General features: G+C 36.0%; 1 protein-coding gene across 3 annotated transcripts; it reads right to left on the reverse strand.

Annotated features, from left to right (window-relative positions):
- Window positions 1-14,392: 14,392 nt before the first annotated feature.
- Window positions 14,393-23,015, reverse strand: LOC149190493 (uncharacterized). 3 transcript variants are annotated; one of them, XM_089413416.1, is made up of 6 exons: window positions 22,853-23,015; window positions 22,690-22,764; window positions 22,489-22,567; window positions 15,259-15,739; window positions 15,074-15,148; window positions 14,393-14,951 (listed from the first exon to the last, which is right to left on the reverse strand). In XM_089413416.1, the coding sequence occupies exons 1-5, from the start codon at window positions 22,905-22,907 to the stop codon at window positions 15,095-15,097; spliced, it is 744 nt and encodes a 247-aa protein (XP_089269542.1). In that variant the 5' UTR covers window positions 22,908-23,015; the 3' UTR covers window positions 14,393-14,951; window positions 15,074-15,094. The 3 variants fall into 3 exon arrangements, with proteins under 3 accessions (XP_089269542.1, XP_089269540.1, XP_089269541.1); XM_089413414.1 differs by having other exon boundaries at window positions 15,242-15,739; XM_089413415.1 differs by having other exon boundaries at window positions 15,237-15,739.
- Window positions 23,016-23,274: the final 259 nt, after the last annotated feature.

A 23,274-nucleotide genomic window follows, 5' to 3' on the forward strand; every position in this document is an offset into this window, starting at 1 on the left:
AAATTAGACTCACTTAACTGCTTTGACAATGTTTTCATAGAATTACTACCCTTCAACAAAGGCCTCAAGGTTTACTACAGTTTCTTATTTCTAATGGATATAAAATGAGCATACCAAATCTACTTGGGAATTTGAAGGAATTAACTCTCATGGTTAAACATGATTGTGAGACACTCAAGACATGGATTCAAGATGTTGTTCTAAAGTATCACATGTTTACACATACAAAATTCTCTTATATGGGTGTATACAAAAAAAAATGATTCTAACATTGTGTATCATGCTTTATATTGTCATTTTTAACAATTTGAAATTTTTCTAAAGCAACAATGGTCACTCATTTTTTTCTGAAATTTGTTTACTTATAATGCCCATATACCCATCATAAGGTCACATTTGAAATTGCAAAGGATTTTTGTTATTAGTTTCTTTGAAATTAAGGTGTATTTATTTAATGATTGAATAATTTTTAATGTGGTAAAAAATGGGAGGGGAGATATGTTTTTAGATTAAATATTTTATGAAATTTATACCTAGTTTAATGTTGTTGATTGAAGTATAAGTAGTTTTGCAACTTTTTATGACGTGAGCGTTATAAAATTATATACCCTTCAACTTAAAATTAAGAGTAGTCCTTCAAATTTTATAATTGATGACTAGTATGGTACTCCAATGGATATAGTATGACAAGGAGAAATCATATCCAACCAGGGTGGAGAGAGAGTGTGTGTATGATGGGGGGAGAGATAGAGGGAGGTGGGAGAGAAGCGGAGAGAGAGGAAGGAAAAAGAGAGAGGACTTGAGAGAGAGGAGAGACAGAGGGGGGAGAGAGATGGAGTTGGAAGGGGAAGAAATACATAGAGAGAGAAAGGTGGAGAGGGAGTGGCAAGGGAGAGATGGAGAGTCAGAGAGAGAGAGAGAGAGAAGGTGGAGAGAGAGAGGGAGAGGAAGAAGGAGGGAGATAGAGATAGATATATATATGGAGAGAGAGTGTGTATGTTTTGGGGGTGAGAATGAGAGACAAGGGGAGATATAGATATAGATGGGTCAGGGGAAGGGGTAGAAGATAGAGGCGAAGAGAGGGAGGGAGGAAAAGGGATAGATGGGAGATAGAGATATAGATGGAGAGAGAGAGAGGGGGGGGGGGGGAAGAGATAGAGATGCCTAATGTATGTTTTTCCTCCATTCGGCCTGACATAATGAGCACAAGTTCTGATTTGATTTTTGATTATATGACTAGTCATATAATCACGTATTTAAGGCTAAATGGGGGAAAAACATACATTACGCTCTTGACATATGGGTGAGGGGACATATGACTGGCTCAGGGAGCGGAGATCAATTGACATCATATATCGACTACGTTGGTGGCTATCAGGGGGCTATTGGATGCTAGCTAAAGACAAATCTGGGAGAAAAATTCTCCTATGGGGTCAACCATTGGTGGTGTGTAATAGGTCCAATAAACCTCATTAGTCCTAGTGGACGTTAATCATTATCATCATCATTATAACAAAACTTATTTATACGTTAATAGTAATCATAAATCAAATGTTAAGATTTATTTCAAAAGAAGTTGTGTCATTTTTCACCCTTTTAATTAAGTTATGGTTTTTCTGGACATGTGCTATTGATAAGACATGATATTGACCCATAATATTGTAACAAAGCCTATTTTATAGTTGTGGCCCTTCCGAATATGGTAGTAATTTCTGTATTCAAGCTTCTGTGATCCATAATGAATTAAGCAAAGTCTTTCGGTAGAAATCACATAAGAGAAATTTTTGGCCGACGTGTTTCAAACCAACAAGCGTAGTTCATCATCAAGACAAGATGAAGAGGCAAACCATGGCAAAGGCTTAAATAGGGAGCAATGTAGAGACCAAAATTATGGTCTCTACATTGCTCCCTATTTAAGCCTTTGCCATGGTCTGACTCTTCATCTCGTCTTGATGATGAACCACACTCATTGGTTCGAAACGCGTTGGCAAAAATTTCTCTTATATGATTTCTACCGAAAGACTTTGCTTAAAGCCTATTTATTCCTTAATAATAATTAGAGATCAAAAATTGAGATTTATCTCAAAACATAATTATGTCATTTATACCTTCTTAATTATAAAATGATAATTTTTCCTAAATTTAAATTTTTAATTTTTAGATTACGATTTTTCTTTTTAATTAAAAAAATATTTCAACTATAAATTTTAATTATTGAAGATAAATAATTTATATAGACTAAGGTTTTTTAATAATTTATTTATTTATAAATTTATATTTTAAGAAAAAAAAATTATAATTTTGCTATTTATATTATTGAATTTTGATAATAGAAAAAATATATGATATTTAAAATTGTACCTTTCAAAGTGTATTTATCTTGATAGAAAATATGGTAAAACCAATAACAGCCTAAAGTATTGAACAAATGAAGGAAAAAGAAACAGAGAATCAACAAGACAAGAAACCGAAATATGAAACTGAATTCTGGATCGGACTTTTTCATTCAACAATGAGTTTCTCAGCCTTACATTTCATAGGCAAAATGATAATTTTATAGTTACATAACTAATTATTCGTTACAAACTTATTCGTTGCAAAACTGTCTATACCTAAATTTACTAAATCGTTGTCAAACTAACAAACTCCACCTTGACAACAATTTTCCCATTCATCATCTTTCCTACAAGCCAAGAGAAGCTAAACACCACCGCAGCTTCTCTACTGTAACTGGCTTTGTGAATATGTCTGCACAATTTTCTCGTGTATGGACCTTTTTAAGAGCTACTTTTCCGCCATCGATCACATGTCTCAGAAAATGATACCTTACATCAATGTGCTTGGTTCTGCTATGATAGGCAGGGTTTGTAGCCAAGTGAATAGCGCTTTGACTATCACAAAGTACATTCACGTTCTCTTGCGTCCTTCCAAGCTCATCGAGCAAACCCTTTAACCAGATTGCTTCTTTACTGGCATCTGAAGCAGCTATATATTCAGCTTCGGTAGTGGACAACACAACTGTTTCTTGAAGCTTTGACATCCAACTAATTGCTCCACCTACAAGAGTAAAGACATAACCTGTAGTAGATCTTCTTTTGTCCAAATCACCTGCATAGTCAGCATCTACATATCCGCAAACTGATCCTTCACTACCATTAAAGACGATGCAATGGTCACTTGTGCCTCTTAGATATCGAAGCACCCATTTCACTGCTTGCCAATGTTCTTTACCTGGATTTTCCATGAACCTGCTGACAACTCCAACTACATGTGAAATATTAGGTCTTGTAGATACCATCGCATACATTAAGTTGCCTACAGCGTTTGCATATGGTACATGAGACATATACTGCTTTTCTTCATCAGCTCTAGGACTCAAAACCGAAGAAAGCTTAAAATGGGAAGCTAAAGGAACATTAACAGGTTTCACATTATTCATAGAGAACTTTTCAAGTACCTTCTCCACATACTTCTGCTGTGACAACCAAAGCTTACCATTTTTCCTGTCTCTGTGTATCTCCATGCCCAAGATATGTTTTGCTGCTCCAAGATCCTTCATATCAAACGTCCTAGAGAGTTGAGCCTTTAACCTGTTGATCTCTTCCATGCTTTTTCTTGCAATAAGCATATCGTCAACATACAAAGCTAAGATAATGAACATGTCATTGAAACTTTTGAAGTACACACAATGATCATACTCACTTCTTATAAAGTTCTGGCTCACCATGAAGGAATCAAACTTCTTGTACCATTGTCTGGGAGACTGCCTCAGACCATACAATGATTTTCAGAGCTTGCAAACTAATCTTCTGCTGCGACCTCGTACAAAACCTTCTGGTTGTTCCATATATATCTCTTCATTCAAATCACCATGTAGAAAAGTTGTTTTAACATCTAACTGTTCTAACTCAAGATTAAGCAATGCAGTTAGTGCCAACACAGTATGTATAGAAACAAGTTTTACAACTGGAGAAAAAATCTCATGAAAGTCTATACCTTCAACCTGAGAATACCCTTTCGCTACCAGTCGTGCCTTATACCTTTTAATACTACCATCAACTTTCCGTTTCAGCTTGAAGACCCATTTACATCCAACAACACTTCTTCCTTCAGGAAGCTCTACAAGATCCCAGGTATAGTTCGTGGCTAACGAGTTCATTTCTTCTTCCATAGCCATTTTCCATTTCTCGCTATCAGTATCATCTACTGCTTCCTGATAACACGAAGGTTCTCCATCTTCAGTAACCAAAGCAACAGATGAAGCAGAATCTTCATACCTTTTGGGAGTTTTCCTTTCCCTTGTAGACCTTCTCAGAGCGACTGGTTGCTGAACTGGTTCAGAAACTTGCACTGGTTCAGAAGCTTCAACGGCTTCCTTTGTGTCTTCAACACCTTTGTCTCCAGAAGTCTCTCCTTCCTTTCGACTGTCGCCGAAAGATCTAGCCTCCAACTGAACTCGTTGACTCGGCGATACCTATTCCTGTTCAATTCTTTCAACATTTGATTTTAACAAAGAGGATTCATCAAATGTTACATCTCTACTAATGACTATCTTCCGCAATGTAGGATCCCACAACCTATATCCTTTCACTGCATAGTCATAGCCAACAAAGACATAACATTTCGACTTTGGATCTAATTTTGAACGATGATTTTTCGGAATAAGAGAATAAGCATTACAGCCAAATATCCTCAAGTGAGAATACTCACAAGACTGACCTGTCCAAAATTCTTCAGGAATTTTACAATCAATTGCTACTGAAGGTGATCTGTTAACTAAATAACAAGCAGTAGATACTGCTTCTGCCCACAACTCCTTTTGCAAGTTAGCATTGCTGATCATGCTTCTGGCTCTTTCCATAAGAGTCCGATTCATACGCTCAGCAACACCATTTTGCTGAGGAGTATAGACAGCAGTTTTGTGTCTAACAATGCCCTCATCCTTACAGTATTGTTCAAATTCAACAGAAGTGAACTCACCACCATTGTCAGTTCTTAGACATTTAATAGATTTGCATGTTCTTTTCTCTACCATTATTTTAAATTGTTTAAAGACATTGAATACATCAGCTTTCCTTTTTAGCAAATAGACCCAAACTCTACGAGAGTAATCATCAATGAACGTTAAAAAATACAATGCACCTCCATATGACATAATAGGGGAAGGCCCCCACAGATCAGAATGAATGTAGTCTAAAACATCTTTACTATTATGATTGCCAACTTTAAATCTCTGTTTACACTGTTTTCCGTACACACAATGTTTACAGAAATCTAAATTTAAGGATTTCAGACTGGGAAGAGATTTACGTTTCATCAGTATGTGAAGACCTTTCTCGCTCATATGACCCAAACGCTGATGCCACAGATGAGTACCTGCTTCTTCCTTTTCTAACACAACCGCTGCTTCACTGACCTGAGTACTTCCTTTTGACCTGTAAAGATTTCCGACCTTTTCTGCCTTCATAACCATAAGAGCACCTTTGAAGACTTTCAAGACGCCATCCTAGCCTGTAAACTTATAACCATCTGAATCCAACACTCCCAAAGAGATTAAATTTTTCTTCAAATCAGGTACATGTCTAACACTAGTTAATGTTCTAACTGTGTTATCATACATCTTAATCCTGATATCTCCCATCCCAACAGTCTGACATGACATATTGTTACCCATAAACACAAAACTATCGTTTACATTTTCATACGAAGTAAACCAATTTCTATGTGGGCACATGTGATGCGAAGCACCAGAGTCTAACAGCCAGCTATCAAAACTCTGAGAGACATTACATTCAGGTGAAGTTTCATCTATCATACACAATTCTTCAGCAGCTAATACTTCGTCTACCATACCTGAATCAGCCTGATTCGCTTCGTTCTTCGGGTTTTCAGATTCCTTCCGTTTCGAATAGTCCTTCAAGTGTCCAACTTTACCGCAGTTCCAACATTTTGCCTTACACTTCTTGCCCTTCGATTTCGACCGGGAAGACCCCCTTGGTTTTTCTCCTCTTTCCTTTGAGCGTCCTCTAGCGACCATGGCTTCTGATGCAGCTGTTTCAGTGCTAGATTTCCTTCATACTTCTTCAGACAGAAGAGCTCCCACGACTGATTCAAACTTCAAAGAATCAGCAGAGCTGAAGGTGATTAAAGTTACGAAGTGATCCCATGATTCAGGTAGAGAACACAGCAAGGTTATGGCTTTATCTTCTTCCTGTATCTTGACTTCCATATCTGTTAATTGACAAATGCTGGATTTCCTTCGTACTTCTTCAGACAGAAGAGCTCCCACGACTGATTCAAACTTTAAAGAATCAGCAGAGCTGAAGCTGATTGAAGTTACGAAGTGATCCCATGATTCAGGCAGAGAACACAGCAAGGTTATGGCTTTATCTTCTTCATGTATCTTGACTTCCATATCTGTTAATTGACATATTAGTGTATTAAAAACATTCAAATGTTCTGCAACGTTTGAACCTTCTTTCATTCGAAGACTGTATAACTGTCGTTTCAGATAAATTCTGTTGGCTAATGATTTTGTCATATAGAGATTTTCAAGTTTTTCCCACAATCCTTACGCCGTAGTCTCTTCAAGAATGTTGAAGAGAACTTCATCCGCTAGGCATAACCGGATGGTACTAAGACCACGGGCATCCAAGTCCTCCCAGTCTGAAGTAGTCATGGTTGTAGGTTTCTTAGTTACCCCATCCAATGCCTTGTGCAACCCTTGTTGCACAAGCAGATCCTTAACCTTCAGTTTCCAAAGAGCAAAATTGCTCTTTCCGGTGAATTTCTCCACCTTGAATCTTGCATTTGACATCTTGGCCATTTTTCCTCCTTCCTAGGGTTTCAGACTTTCTCCCGGATTCGCAGAAGACTTAATTCTAGCAGCCAACACGCAGAATAGAGGCAGTGGTCCTAGGCAGCGGCACGCAGAGCAGAAGATTTAATTTTGGCAGCCAACACACAGAATAGAGGCAGCGGTCCTGGGCAGCGGCACGCAGAGCAGAAGATTTAATTCTGGCAGCCAACACATAGAATAGAGGTAGCGGTCCTGGGCAGCGGCACGCAGAGCAAAAGATTTAATTCTGGCAGCCAACACCAACACGCAGACAAATTCTTGCAAACAGCGCAGATTCTGGCAAATCTCAGATCTACCCTCTCACGCAGGTTGGCAGATTCTGGCAAACCTCAGACAGGGTGAAAAAAGGAAATGTTTTGGTCTCCACACGCAGGTTCTAAAGCCGACCACGTAGGTAGCAACTACACAGCTGCTCTTCTGGCTCTTCACGCTTGACACAGTCATGCAGGTGGTACAGCCGCTTTATTCACAACAGACAGACATCCTTTCACGCCCTTGGAGCTCCGATACCACTTATTGAACAAATGAAGGAAAAAGAAACAAAGAATCAACAAGACAAGAAACCGAAATACGAAACTGAATTCTGGATCAGACTTTTTCATTCAACAATGAGTTTCTTTGCCTTACATTTCATAGGCAAAATGATAATTTTATAGTTACATAACTAATTATTCGTTACAAACTTATTCGTTGCAAAATTCTCTATACCTAAATTTACTAAATCGTTGTCAAACTAACATAAAGGAATTGATTAATTGATTAATTATTATTTCTTAACAGAATTATTATTTGGTAAAACAATATAGCTGTCAAAATTGTGCTGATATAAGATACTTGAAATGTTTCCAATTTACGTGCGTAATGAGAGAATCTCGTTAACATAGTATATGAAATTTACGATGAAGTGAATCAAAATTATCGGAAATTGTTTTTATATTATTTATATTATAAAGAGAAAAAAACATTTCCGTATTGAACTTTAAATTTTATTTATTTTTTACTTATTTATATGGTTAAAAAAATAATAAATAAAAATAATAAAATTTTATTTATGATATTTTGAGTGATATAATATAAATATATTTTAAATAATTTGAGTGGGTTTAGTTTTTATCATTTTTGGGGTTTATATTTTATAGTGAGAGTTGATGATGGAAGTTATTTTGGGGAATTAAACTATTTTAGGGTGTCACCAAACACGGTTTATGATAAGTCTATGATGGAAGTCACATTAGGGAATTCAACTATCTTAAAAGATGTCACCAAGTCTCACATAATTTTGGTGATAATATTCCATTGTAAATTAATCTTTCTTCTTTCATCCAATAAAGATTTTAGTCCAATCCTAAACATAATCTAAACACAAAAATAAATAAAATAAATAAATATATTTTAAATTGCTTTTATATTTTTTTTAAATAAATTATATTTAAAATAAATAATTAAATACGATATTTTGGAAATATTTATATATTAGATTTTAAATTCAAAATTCTATTTTTTTTAATTGATTTATATTTTTAAAAATAAATAATTGTATTGAGAGACACTATATTTTAGTTAGCGGAAAAAGTAGTTATTGTTATATTGTCAATTTTTTTTTTATAAAATTACAATTTTTTTTTATGAAAATACTATACACATATATTAACTAATGATTTAAATTAATAATGGCCATGGGTATGTCTATTTTGGAATAAGGATTATAAAATTTTATTTTAATTATCAATAATTATTAGCTAGATGGTAGGAATTTAACCTTCATAGACTATTCTAGAATATTTATATTAATATACACAATTCAAAGGATGAGATTCATCTCCAAAGTAGTTATGTTTTTTTTGTTGTTTTAACTAAATTGATTAATTAGAAAGAAAATGTCATTTGAACAAGTGTCATTTGAAATGAATTATGGTTTTTTTGGGCATGGGTATTGATAAGTCATGATATTGGTCCATAGCATTGTAATATGTAATAAAACCTATTTTCATATTAAGAATCTACATGGTAAATCTCCATAGTTAAGAATTTTGTTCCTTATTATAAATGTATATATGTTTAACTTATATATTAATTCTTTTTATAATTAATAGTAATGATAATAATTTTTTCACAAGAGACAGTTTAATTAGAGATGGCCATATTATTAAGTATCATGTAAATCATAAAATTCAATATTAATTATTTTTATAATTAATAGTAATGATAATAATTTGTTCACAAGACACGGTTTAATTGGAAATCACCATGTTATGAAGTATCATGTAAACCATAAAATTTAAGGTTCAAATCCTAGTGGGTCAAGCTAACAAAAAAAATAGTAATAATAATAATTTAAAATAAAATTATAATTTTATTTTATTTTATTTTTTTCAACGTGAGATGCATAATGAAGTAATTGATTTGATGCTTGTTATGAATTGATGTTTATAAGTGTTTATCAAGAATTTAAGTTATGTGACTACCTTAATAACTATTATGTTGTAAACTTCATATTTAATTTTTTATTTTCTTTCTAAGTAATTCTATTCTATTAATATGAAACAAAATATGTTTAGATTGAGGCACAGGCCTCAGCAGTACTGAACATCATCTGTCAAAAAATAACTTGACTGCCCCATCGATGGGGAAACCAATCCACGAAGGAAAAAATACCCACATATGGGTTATCAGTCTTAAAAACAGGAAATATAAAAACATGGCAAAAAACCCAGGAAAGTTTAATCAGTTCAACCATTTTAGAAAAGAGCCAGTCAGTAAAAGAAATACCCAGTTGGCATAAGGGTGATACCTGGCTGCCAAGTGTCATCACTTGAGGTCGTTCAGGGCGGGCTCCTTTTCGATGAGGAACACATACTTATACCAATCATCCTCCTCCTCCGACACGCTGGTTTGAGGTCCACGAGCAGGTTGAATGCCACTAGAGCTGCCAGTAGCTGCATGTGGAACTGATCTGTCAACCATTCTGCCACCAGGTGTTTGCATGTCTCCAGATTTTCCTTCCACTACATGCTGACCGCCACCCAATGCCTTGCCATGCAGGATGACCATCTCCTCATCCATCAGTTGCTTGCCTGAATAAGGTCGCTCCTGAGCCTGTGAGCATCCCGTTGCTGCGCTCCAGTGTTCCCAACGGAGCATCCTGAGAATCATTTTCTTCAGAGAAAACGATGGTGATAGTGGCTGTAATGACAGGTCTCTTCAGGGTGTTGCGGAAGCGAAATTGGGTCAAGTGGGGAGCAGGGTGAGGGGGGAGAGGAAAATTTGCGGTGTGGGCAGGAACATCTTTTCGGCTAGCGCCTTGAAGTTGTGCGTGTCCACGACCACTGCAGGTATCAGGATACCTGCCAGAGAAGGAGCCATATGGGTTGGGAATGTCAGGGGAAGGGGAGGTGGAGGCGGATTCAGGGCTAGGCGTCGCAAGAGGGCAGATGCTACCACCACGACATCCCCCTTTTCGAATTCGCATTCGGTGATGAATGCATGCCATGGCAGAATGCAAAGCCGAGCTATTAGTGGGGGAGTTGGCTGAAGAATTGAACAGAGGATGAGCAAGGGAAGGTTGGGTTGATGTCAAATTGCATAGCCTAGTTTGGGAGAAGTGATGCCCATTACCAAGGTCTACACATCTTACCAACCAGCAACAGCTCCAGGTTCAGCAGCCTGAGGCGGACAAATGCAATGGAGCAGGGGGGGGAAGAACAACATTATGGTGAGTGGAATTCATTGATATGCGCATGATGGGTAAATCTCAGCCAAAGTACCCATTTAATGAAGCTTGTAGGCCGCGATGAATTCATATCAGACTGACATGGGAGGGAAAGCAGAGGGTCATGTGGCCCATCTTCTCGCTGCCCATCAATCTAATCATTTTAAATGACTAGATTGTCACCTGCATCTGAATATATTTAAATTTAATTAATATACATATAAAAATTTAATATTTACGATAAACCATTCTAGTTAAATATATAAAATTAATATTATATATATTAAATTGAAACATATAAAAAAATACCAAACATATATATAATCTAAATTTTAATAAAATTAAAATAAACCTATTTTTATATATAAAAATGTAAAGTTTATATAAATATTTTAAACTTATATCTACCATACCACGTGTTAAGCCTTATCTACCGAGTGTTAAGTGTTTAGAAGCCAAATAATGGCATCACCACTATGATGTTGATCGTGTATTTAGAGGTTGGGAAAATAAAGGAAAAGTTAATACGGTGAAAGCTTGGTGTTATATTTTAATTAGTTAGAGTAAGATAAGATCTTTGTTAGTTTTGTTATAGCTAATCACATATGTGTCTCGTGTATTTTATTGGTTTCTGCATATTTTAGTGACATATTTGAATTTTATTTCTCACGGAAAGATATTTATTTATGTTTGTGTTTTACTTATTTTATGTTTTATTTATGTTTGTGTTTTACTTATTTTATGTATATTAAAATATTTTAATGATTTAAATATATTTAGGAAGATTATATTTAGTTATTTTTATGTATATTAAAATATTTTAATAATTTAAATATATTTAGGAAAATTATACCATTGTTAATTTTAATTATGTTTTTAAAACCATGATGTATACTAAAAATATTTATATTGTCATGGTAAATTTTGGTAGTCTTTATTATTATTTGAGGGAGTTGTCTTTAGTGTGATTTTTTGGACTTTCTGGTGCCAGAATAAGGTGGAAAAATTTGAGGTGAAATCTTGAATTGTGTTATTTAAACTCGTTTTTTTTATTGTATATATTGATTCAACGCCTGAAAAACTCCTAGGGCACTTCCATTGTGTAGGGGTTACCCATGATTTCAATAAATTCCTACCCAATTTTATAGAAATTAGAGCTAAAAAACCCACTAGAAAAACTTCCAAAAAATCACACTAAAGACAACTCAGAGTGCACTTTGTTCCCGACCTCTATAATCTTAAATTGAGTAAGCCATCAACAATAAAAAAAAAACAATACTGAATATATCTTCCACTTGTATAATCATGCTTTCAAATACAATGTTCCATTGGTGTTAAAAACTCTTCTCTCCTATTCTTACACTTGAATTCATAATCACCGTTAAAAAAATTACAATTTACTAGTATCACGTCCCCTACATGAGATTTAGCTTTAACAATTGAATAATGCCAAGACCCAATATAATATTAAGGTCTTGCACATCCCTCCTTACATCATCGGTTTAAATGAAAGAAAAAACATGATAACTATGAAAACTTATTTAAACCTCTTTTAACAAGGCATTAAAAAACATTTAACAAAAAATCGTGTTCCATAAATGAAAGTGATTTCAGATTACACTAACCCCTTTTTAAGAAAATAAATATAATTTTTTTTAGCTAAATAAATATAATTTTTTTTAGCTAAATAATGTATTAACGTTGGTAAACTCATAACATGTATGGCTAACCAGCAAAGACTCCTAGCAATTTTGTTCATAAGCTTAAAGAAATAATTAAACTTAATGATAGAAATATTCCACAAAATTAATACTCACAATGATTTTATATTCTTTTTCACTTATACTTCTCTAATGATGAACATTAAAATGTGCAAACATGTTTATTCAATCAAAAATATTTTGAAAACCAAAAAAGAGCCATAGAAAATAAAATAAAATAAAATATATATTAATTTTTAATTTTTAATTTTATTTCAATTTTTTTATTATCAAAAACTCTCAACCACCAATATGAACTTACTCTTGAGAAGCATCATTCACATACTAAAGTTGTTATTGCTCTAAATTTATTTTATTTTAAGATAACCCTGCTCAAGAAAGAATCAATCACAAATAACAATAATCATACATATCTTTTGTAAATTATACAAGCTATCATAGCTCTAAACCCCAAATAAGAAAAGGAGTTGTCTTTAGTGCGATTTTTTGGACTTTTGAGGTGAAATATTGATTTGTGTTATTTAAACTGGTTTTTTGACTGTGTATATCTTGAAATTGTGCAAGGATTACTTATAAAGCTTGTGATTTCAATAAATTCCTATGGAATTTTGAAGAAATTAGTCCAGACCACTGGAAAAGTTTCCAAAAAGTCTCACTAAAAACAAATCGATTTAAAAACATATCAAATGTAATATACCTATTGTGATTAACCCCACGTAAGGTAATTTTAAATTACCAATCAGTTAATCAAACCTGCGTAAAAGTAATTTTAAATTACATATCAGTTACAACTAATTCTTGGCATTGGTTAAATGGATCAGTGAGTACCCTAACAGAAAAAGGTGGATGGAGAATGGTGTGCTGGTAGAGACAGGCAGAGCAAGAAAAGAAAGAAAGGGAAGAAAAGACCCTGGAGAGACTAAGTCTGGTTAGGACCAGATAGTCAGGCACAGAGTGCTGGCTTACTGAGGATTGTGATCCGGTAAGCAAAAGCTTGGGGGAGAGACTCAAGTCTTGGAGGACTGGTCTCACGGTTGGGAGGAAAACAAGCATCACACAGTGATTTGGCAGGAGGGCTGTTCCAGATTCCATCTTACCAGAAAGAAACCAGGTAAGTAACGGAACCCTCTTGAGTTAGGATATCTGTGAAGTTGGAAAAATAACTGTGATTATCTTTACCATTTTTATAGATAGTTATGGTCCAAACTGTGTTAGAAGACAGTCAAAGGTCTAAACTGTATCAATCTCTGTAATATTAAAGATAGTGTGAAAATGTATCTAGTACAGAATATGGATAGTTTAACGACAAAACTAAAAGACGATATGCTGTAAAGAAGTTGTATTAGGCTACAGTTACTTCGCTGTAAGATACCAGAAGACGGAGAAGTTGTGAACAAAACTTTATACGGTACTATTATTATGATATAAGACCAAAGATGAAATAGTATATACATTATGAGCGAAGAAAGAGAAGCCTATACAGTGTAACTGTAAACCTCAATAAAAGAACACAGTGACCCGTGGAACAAGCGAAGCAAGCTAATAATAAATGAGTTTATATCTAGCAGATAATGTTTACATTTCTCTTTAGGCATATCCGAGTCAGAAGGACCGGAATCCTCATGCAAAGATAGACAAAGATCAAAATGGTATCAAGACCCCAAGGGTCGCAGACGCAGTCAGCGTTTAGGATACCCTCTTCACTTTTAAGAATAATCTGTTAACCGAAAGATTAGTAAAACAATGAGGAACGTCCGAGTTCGGTAAAGCCGTAACAGGTGGCTCATAGGAAATTTAATGTTAAAGAGAGACTGTGAATATCACCTAGGAATAAATCTGGGTTTGACATCGAGGAAAAATAATACCGACATATCAACAGAAAAGAGTCTAGGACTAAGTGGCAGAGCCGCATCTTTAATACCGCAAACAATATGGTAACATACTGCATAAAAAGGAGTTCGAAAGGTAATGACTGTTCTTAATAACCAGAACCTCAAATAGTCATACGATGAGTCAAAGTAAATGGAAACGAAAACTTATATCTCAGATTACATACTTCTTTTCATGAAGATCCATAACCGTCAGCCAATCATCTACGAAACAGATGATGGTGCGGCAGCATAACCCTCGTTCAACCCTCAGCCAGACCGCCATACATCTATGGAGACAGATGTTGGCACGGCAGGGTATCATTTATATAATCATTCATAAAAATAGCGAAATGCGATAACATTATAGAGTTTCACCGTTACTAAAACATGAATGTTAGAATCCAAATGATAAGTTTCCAGAAAAAGGAAATATTACACAGCCGAAAAACATATAAACCCTACTCGGCATAATAGAAACTTCTTCGCATTCATAAGGAACCTTAATACACTGTATAGCTGTAATAGAAAGGCACAGTAACCCTCGGCTTACGTGTTATATGATACAAGTAATTAGACCACTGGTTTCGAACCAGGGTTTGTAAACAGTTACCGAATAAGCCTTGGTTCCGGTGTTTAAACCAAAGAGAAAATACATATACATGCGTAAGTAGTCAATAGAAGTCCGGCCTCAGAAAAAGACAGAGGTATTCACCATGGATGGGAGGGACCCGATTCTTGAAGCGGTTCCAGAAGTACTCGGTACCCAAATAAGGGGTAAGGTCCATCGAGACCTGCGACCAACTAAGTGAAATGAGGTTGGGGTCGCTGCTCTTGCACAGAGAAAACTCTGGCAAACCAAAATCAAAACCCAGAAAGTCTAACCATGAAACAAGCCCTTGGTTCGGGTAAATACCTGTGAAAGACTTGGCGGGCTTTAGCAGAACGGACTCCTCGTGAAACCATAGATGCCGGAAGCCTGATGTGCAACCTGTCAAGCCAGAGAAGTGAGTTAGGACTCGGCGTAAATCATCAATGGCTATAAACATAACAAATCTATTAACTGGTAATGAAATCACCTGACCGATTCAGTAATATCACCTCTGCAACTGGAAAACCTCTCGAATGGCGCATGAGACTGAAATCGTGTAGGGCTTGGCGTGGAATGAAGGAGCAACCATGGCAGCGAAGGATAAGGAGCGGAAACGAATGAAACTGGAAGACAAAAACTCGAAATAACCGGAGAACAAACCTTATAAACCCTGATGAGCAGTGGTGAAACGTGGAGCTCTGTCCACCGTCGATTGCATCCGATGACGGAGCACCGTTGATGAGGGCGATTTTATCCAGGAATTCAGCGCGGGAAAAACCCAAGTCTAGAAACCGTGTTCTCATCACATGGCTTGTCAGAGGTAGCCTTAAGTCACCGCCAGTTGGCCAATGCAGGAGACGCCAACAACGGTTTGTAGTACCGCCTTGGTACATATGAAGAATATGCGTAAAGATCACAAACCATATGATTAACACATCAACCAGAACATTCATTAGTGGTGTGACAGCTGGAAACTTATACCCTGTGCACCTGCCATGTTATACATTGCCGTGGTCCGGCATGTATATAAAACCATGGCATTGATATAAACATAATGCATTCATTTTGTTATAAAGGTGTTAACCAAGGAATGGGTGCGGTTATAGTAGTTAAATAAAAAAAAACTTTATTTATATATATATTTGCGTATGGGTATGTGACAATTGGTATCAGAGCTAAAGGTTGCAATACTGGCACCTTTGGGAATTGGTAAGTGGAAAGGATATTGAGGTACGCTGACGTACACTACTTTTGGCATGACGGGTGTGATTCATGTTTATAACTTCCTTGAGAAGTAGGTAATAAGTTGTTGCATAACTACATTCATAACGTTGGATTCCTGATGAGGATAAAAGACAATGAAACTTTTGGATTCCTGATGAGGATAAAAGACAATGAAACTTTTGTCGCACTTACAAACAAAGATTTGAACACTCATTACACTTAAGAACTATATTGAACACTCATTGAGGAAGTGACAACCAACTACCAACTTTTGATTTGCACATATGGCAATAACAGCAATGCATATATTGAACTAGATTGAAATTACAATGAACGAAACTTAATGAGCCAATGCATGAATATAAAATTAGGGGGAACATCCTTGAATAGGATGAAAAATTGTTTTAAAAAGAACATTAGAAGAACCCCTTTAGATATTGAAAACATGCAATGAGTCAAGCAGCGAGACTTGATTTTCATAACTAACTTTTGATTCAGTCTTGTCATGGATGCATGAAGACGATTGGTAGTTGAGATTGGTTAGTATTGTATGACTAACCCATAGAACTTATATACATTAATTGAATTGGACTAAGATTGCTACAATTCGTAAACAAGTAAAGTTGATTGATGTCACATGCATGGAATGTGTGTGTGAAGATTCTTACTCTCTCTGTGCTATAGCTCTAGTTGTTTATGAGAAGAGTCTTAATTTTATTCACCATGAGAATGCATGATGAATAGTATATGCTTATGTCCTAATAGTTTTAATGATGATTACCCTCTAATTGACTGAAATCCATTAGCATGGTATGTGCTGATGTTAATCATTACTTGTTGGGAGACAAAAACCATTGGAGCCTCGATTAAATGATGGTTGAATTTATCTCTACTATGGGAATGATGGATTCCTTGTGCATGTTGCATTCCAGTGTGAAGTAAGGGTAGAGGCATGTTCAGTGGGTAACATTTCTAGGACCCATTCATGGTATAATTACATGTGATAATTATTCATAAATAGACTACCTGTGTTAATACAGTTGTCAGTAAACTCTAATTACCTTCCCCAACCATAGATGCTTCCAAAGGAAAAGGAAGCAAGGAGAAGGAAGAAGACCATGCTGTAGGGACAGACGGAGATGGGAAAAAGAAATCGCTAAGTCTGGTGATGACCAGATAAAGCAAGCTTTGAGTGTTAGAATCTCGCGGAAGACTCTAAGTCTTGGGATGACTAGATAAGCGCTCGATGTGCATATGAGTATTCCTTTGACCATGCTTAAGGAGTTGGAAAATGATAACTATAGAGTATTAATGTTAATGATTTTCATAATGTCTCCTTGAACTCATTATTCTGAGATGGTCACATAGTAGTGTTATGATAGTTGTTGCATATAGCACCAAATGGTAGCTCTAGTGCATGTGTGACACTTAGGAGACTATGCTTCTAATTGCATAAGTAGAGCAATTGCTTCCGGTAGGGGTGGTTTAACTTGTTAGTTATGCATGTTGATTCAAGGATAAGATAAGTGTCTTGTTCACTTACTTGAAGAACACGTATGAATGTTTTATATGATTTCTTAGCAGAGACAGTATTTGAATGCATGCAATAAAAGAATGGTTCTTTTATAGATTTTCTTGGTAAAGAAAATGTGTTAAGGCATGCAGTTAAGGATTGATTATCTTGTATGTTTTCTTGGTAAAGAAAATAGGTAGTTCCTCTTAGAAAGGCTCCACGTGAGTCTTGTGTGTGAAATGCTTGTCTCTGGTCTATAAAATCCTTGTTAAATATAGCCAAGTATCTTCTTGAAAAAGAGGATGAGATATATAAATGTCCTGAGAACATAGCATGGAAGGTGGCCAAGTTTGCTTGAATTAAAATATGTATCTTTATTTGATAAAGCTTCTTGAAATATATATATATATATATATATATATATATATGCTAATTGCATTATGATTCTAGTTAGTCTCTAAGTTCTAAGTTCTAGTGAAATGATTATGCATTACATGCATGATAAAAGATAACTAAGGATGTGCTCCTAGGCATATAGATATTTATCCCTAATTTCTTGAGGAAGAGTGTATTACATATATACACAAACATAGTCTCATCCTAAGAGTATGCATACTTCATGTATGAAGATAAAGGATTTTATGAGAGTTCTTGAAAATGGAAATAGAGGTTCTTTCCTTTAAAGACACATTAGAATAGTGTTCATACAAGAACCAAAATCCTTACTTGTTTCATGAAAAGAACTATGTGCATTAAAGTAAAGTATTGTGTTAGGAGAACACATGTTGCATATTAGTGGCTATTTTGACTTTGGAATTATGAGACTGTGCGTACTTAGAGACAGTGGTCATGATAGCTTCCTTGAAAATAATAATCTCTTGGAGAGATTGTCTTGTTGGAAGAGCTGGGTTGATTGCTTGATTTGATGCATAAAGGATAAGTAAACCTTGTTTTTGTATCTTGGTTTTTATGCCGAAAGATAGACATTTTTAATAATTCTTGAAAGGGAATCTTGAGAAATCCTCACATCGGAAGATAGAGAAATGAGGATTAAAATGACTTCCTTAAGAAAGAGGTATGTGGTTTGTCGTATGAAATGATGGTGGTCTTCTAGTGAAGGGAATAAGTGTTGCATACATTAAAGAAGGACTTATATGATAAGCAATAGTATGCACAAAGATTAGTCATTGGGACATAAGGGTTATGTTCTTGTATGTTAGAGAAATTATGTTTAATTACACTAACGATGCATGACTAAAGCTAGCCATAGTAAACGTAAGATAATACTCCGTTAATGATGTTTTGAATTGGAACAACAGACTATGGCAAAATTGGGAATGCTGAGGGTATTAACTCAACTATTGTTGACATTTATACATTAATGAGTATTTGCATATACTTTTATACAAGCTAAGATTGTATGCATGAACACTCTTGGAAATGAAATACGTGTTAACTGATGCATATTTATAACTAACGTTGCTGATGGGATTAAGTAGTGGTAGCTTAATGGCAACAAGAAAACTCATCACATAAATTGCTGCAATGTGAAATGCAATTATAAATGAGAAAGAATGATGTTATATGATATGCATGAATTATGTTATTTGGAAAATTTGCATGCATACAACATGTATGATGGATATGTTTCCCATCAATCTTGATGTTGTGGACCCATGTTGGGGTTAAGTGTAAATGCATGGTATACATGCATGTCTGTTGTGCTAATGATAATGTTCATATAGTTCATTATGCATATTACTTTGAGAAAGAGTATTAAAAGAAAAAATATTCATGCTATGTCTGGTTAGGATCAGATGGCATAAGAGGAAAAGAATTTTCCTGTGTACGCTATGTCTGGTTAGGATCAGATGGCGTTTACTGGCGAGACCAGTGCAATTGCGGTCGAGTAGGACCTGCAAGTGCTTGGGTTGATGGCAATACCTGCCCGGAGGGGTTGATGGTACTTGTCTGCCCGGAGTTGGGTTGATGGCAGCTACCTGCCCGGAAGGGTTGATGGTACTTGTCTGCCCAGATCTCCTCTCCCTAGAATTCTTGAGCTGGTTGGCCAGTGGGATTCTATGTTAGACCTGGTAAGGTCTCTATCAAAGAAACTATCTAGATGTGAAAATGACTCGATTTGGTTGTGAGAACCAGTTCCCATGGGTTGGGAATTCCTTAGTCCAGTGTGAACTCATGGCTAAAGGAATTAACTAATCAGCTATATGTTATGTTAAAAATGAATTTTACATATAGTTGTGTAAAATATGTTATGCACATTTAGTAAGAGATGAGCTTAGTGCTCGATAAAGAATAAATGGAAATTTTAATTCCTTTATTGTGTTAATAATGTTGTGAACATCTTAGTGGGAGCTAAGACAGTTCTTGCTTGATGAAATGATTGACTGTTTGATGTTTAGAGAGCTAGGTGCTCTTCTGGTACTTCTTGAAGTACTTTAGGGATGTCTTTAGTAAGAATTCGTTCAGTGTGCACATGAGCAGTGATTTATCATTTGATGATTAGCATTAGTGCTCTTTAAGTACTTTTGATTTATCATTTGATGATTAGCATTAGTGCTCTTTAAGTACTTGTAAAAGTACTGTGATTTAGAAAGCATCTAACATTGCACAATTGATTGCTAGTCACAGTGTCTCATTTGACTCAAAATATAGTGACTAATGTGGTTGAATTTGTTAGTCATACATTGCAGGAACTACTTACCATGGAAGGTTGAAGAATTGTCCAACCTCTATTAACAGGCTTACATGAAAGTATTCATGATTTTCAAGCATAAGATGGTAAGTTATGGTAAGTTGACACAGAGAATTGTTTATTATGAATAAACAAGGGCCAGGTGGTGGCGAGTGGAAGTTGCATATTTTTGCAATTACGAATGAGTATGACTATTGATGCTTATAACTAATGATATTTCTTAAGACTATATCATTACTATTTTGTTGTCGTCTTTCCTTGGAATGAAATCGTTGATTTCAAAGAGAAAGGATCACAATTTGTGTGGATTAGATGGTAATACCACGAGTAAAATATCAAGTTCCAACGAAAGATGAACACCGAGGACGGTGTTCCTGTTAAGGGGGGGAGTATGTAATATACCTATTGTGATTAACCCCACGTAAGGTAATTTTAAATTACCAATCAGTTAATCAAACCTGCGTAAAAGTAATTTTAAATTACATATCAGTTACAACTAATTCTTGGCATTGGTTAAATGGATCAGTGAGTACCCTAACAGAAAAAGGTGGATGGAGAATGGTGTGCTGGTAGAGACAGGCAGAGCAAGAAAAGAAAGAAAGGGAAGAAAAGACCCTGGAGAGACTAAGTCTGGTTAGGACCAGATAGTCAGGCACAGAGTGCTGGCTTACTGAGGATTGTGATCCGGTAAGCAAAAGCTTGGGGGAGAGACTCAAGTCTTGGAGGACTGGTCTCACGGTTGGGAGGAAAACAAGCATCACACAGTGATTTGGCTGGAGGGCTGTTCCAGATTCCATCTTACCAGAAAGAAACCAGGTAAGTAACGGAACCCTCTTGAGTTAGGATATCTGTGAAGTTGGAAAAATAACTGTGATTATCTTTACCATTTTTATAGATAGTTATGGTCCAAACTGTGTTAGAAGACAGTCAAAGGTCTAAACTGTATCAATCTCTGTAATATTAAAGATAGTGTGAAAATGTATCTAGTACAGAATATGGACAGTTTAACGACAAAACTAAAAGACGATATACTGTAAAGACGCTGTGTTAGTCTACAGTTACTTCGTTACAAGATACCAGAAGACGGGAAAGATGTGAACAGAACTTCATACGGTATCATTATTATAACATAAGACCAAAGATGAAAAGGTTGATAGATTATGAGCGAAGAAAGAGAAGTCTAAACAGTATAACTGTAAACCTCGATAAAAGAATACAGTGACCGTGGAACAAGCGAAACAAGGTATTGATAAATGAGTCTATATATAACAGATAATGTTTACATTTCTCTTTAGGCATACCCGAGTCAGAAGGACCGAAATCCTCATGCAAAATGATAGACAAAGATCAAAATGGTATCAAGACCCCAAGGGTCGCAGACGCAGTCAGCGTTTAGGATACCCTCTTCACTTTTAAGAATAATCTGTTAACCGAAAGATTAGTAAAACAATGAGGAACGTCCGAGTTCGGTAAAGCCGTAACAGGTGGCTCATAGGAAATTTAATGTTAAAGAGAGACTGTGAATATCACCTAGGAATAAATCTGGGTTTGACATTGAGGAAAAATAATACCGACATATCAACAGAAAAGAGTCTAGGACTAAGTGGCAGAGCCGCATCATTAATACCGCAAACAATATGGTAACATACTGCATAAAAAGGAGTTCGAAAGGTAATGACTGTTCTTAATAACCAGAACCTCAAATAGTCATACGATGAGTCAAAGTAAATGGAAACGAAAACTTATATCTCAGATTACATACTTCTTTTCATGAAGAGCCATAACCGTCAGCCAATCATCTACGAAACAGATGATGGTGCGGCAGCATAACCCTCGTTCAACCCTCAGCCAGACCGCCATACATCTATGGAGACAGATGTTGGCACGGCAGGGTATCATTTATATAATCATTCATAAAAATAGCGAAATGCGATAACATTATAGAGTTTCACCGTTACTAAAACATGAATGTTAGAATCCAAATGATAAGTTTCCAGAAAAAGGAAATATTACACAGCCGAAAAACATATAAACCCTACTCGGCATAATAGAAACTTCTTCGCATTCATAAGGAACCTTAATACACTGTATAGCTGTAATAGAAAGGCACAGTAACCCTCGGCTTACGTGTTATATGATACAAGTAATTAGACCACTGGTTTCGAACCAGGGTTTGTAAACAGTTACCGAATAAGCCTTGGTTCCGGTGTTTAAACCAAAGAGAAAATACATATACATGCGTAAGTAGTCAATAGAAGTCCGGCCTCAGAAAAAGACAGAGGTATTCACCATGGATGGGAGGGACCCGATTCTTGAAGCGGTTCCAGAAGTACTCGGTACCCAAATAAGGGGTAAGGTCCATCGAGACCTGCGACCAACTAAGTGAAATGAGGTTGGGGTCGCTGCTCTTGCACAGAGAAAACTCTGGCAAACCAAAATCAAAACCCAGAAAGTCTAACCATGAAACAAGCCCTTGGTTCGGGTAAATACCTGTGAAAGACTTGGCGGGCTTTAGCAGAACGGACTCCTCGTGAAACCATAGATGCCGGAAGCCTGATGTGCAACCTGTCAAGCCAGAGAAGTGAGTTAGGACTCGGCGTAAATCATCAATGGCTATAAACATAACAAATCTATTAACTGGTAATGAAATCACCTGACCGATTCAGTAATATCACCTCTGCAACTGGAAAACCTCTCGAATGGCGCATGAGACTGAAATCGTGTAGGGCTTGGCGTGGAATGAAGGAGCAACCATGGCAGCGAAGGATAAGGAGCGGAAACGAATGAAACTGGAAGACAAAAACTCGAAATAACCGGAGAACAAAGCTTATAAACCCTGATGAGCAGTGGTGAAACGTGGAGCTCTGTCCACCGTCGATTGCATCCGATGACGGAGCACCGTTGATGAGGGCGATTTTATCCAGGAATTCAGCGCGGGAAAAACCCAAGTCTAGAAACCGTGTTCTCATCACATGGCTTGTCAGAGGTAGCCTTAAGTCACCGCCAGTTGGCCAATGCAGGAGACGCCAACAACGGCTTGTAGTACCGCCTTGGTACATATGAAGAATATGCGTA

This window comes from Pinus tabuliformis, chromosome 3_1 (assembly GCF_031772625.1).
Source record: "Pinus tabuliformis cultivar Carrire ecotype Pingquan chromosome 3_1, CPIR1, whole genome shotgun sequence".
NCBI lineage: Eukaryota > Viridiplantae > Streptophyta > Pinopsida > Pinales > Pinaceae > Pinus > Pinus tabuliformis.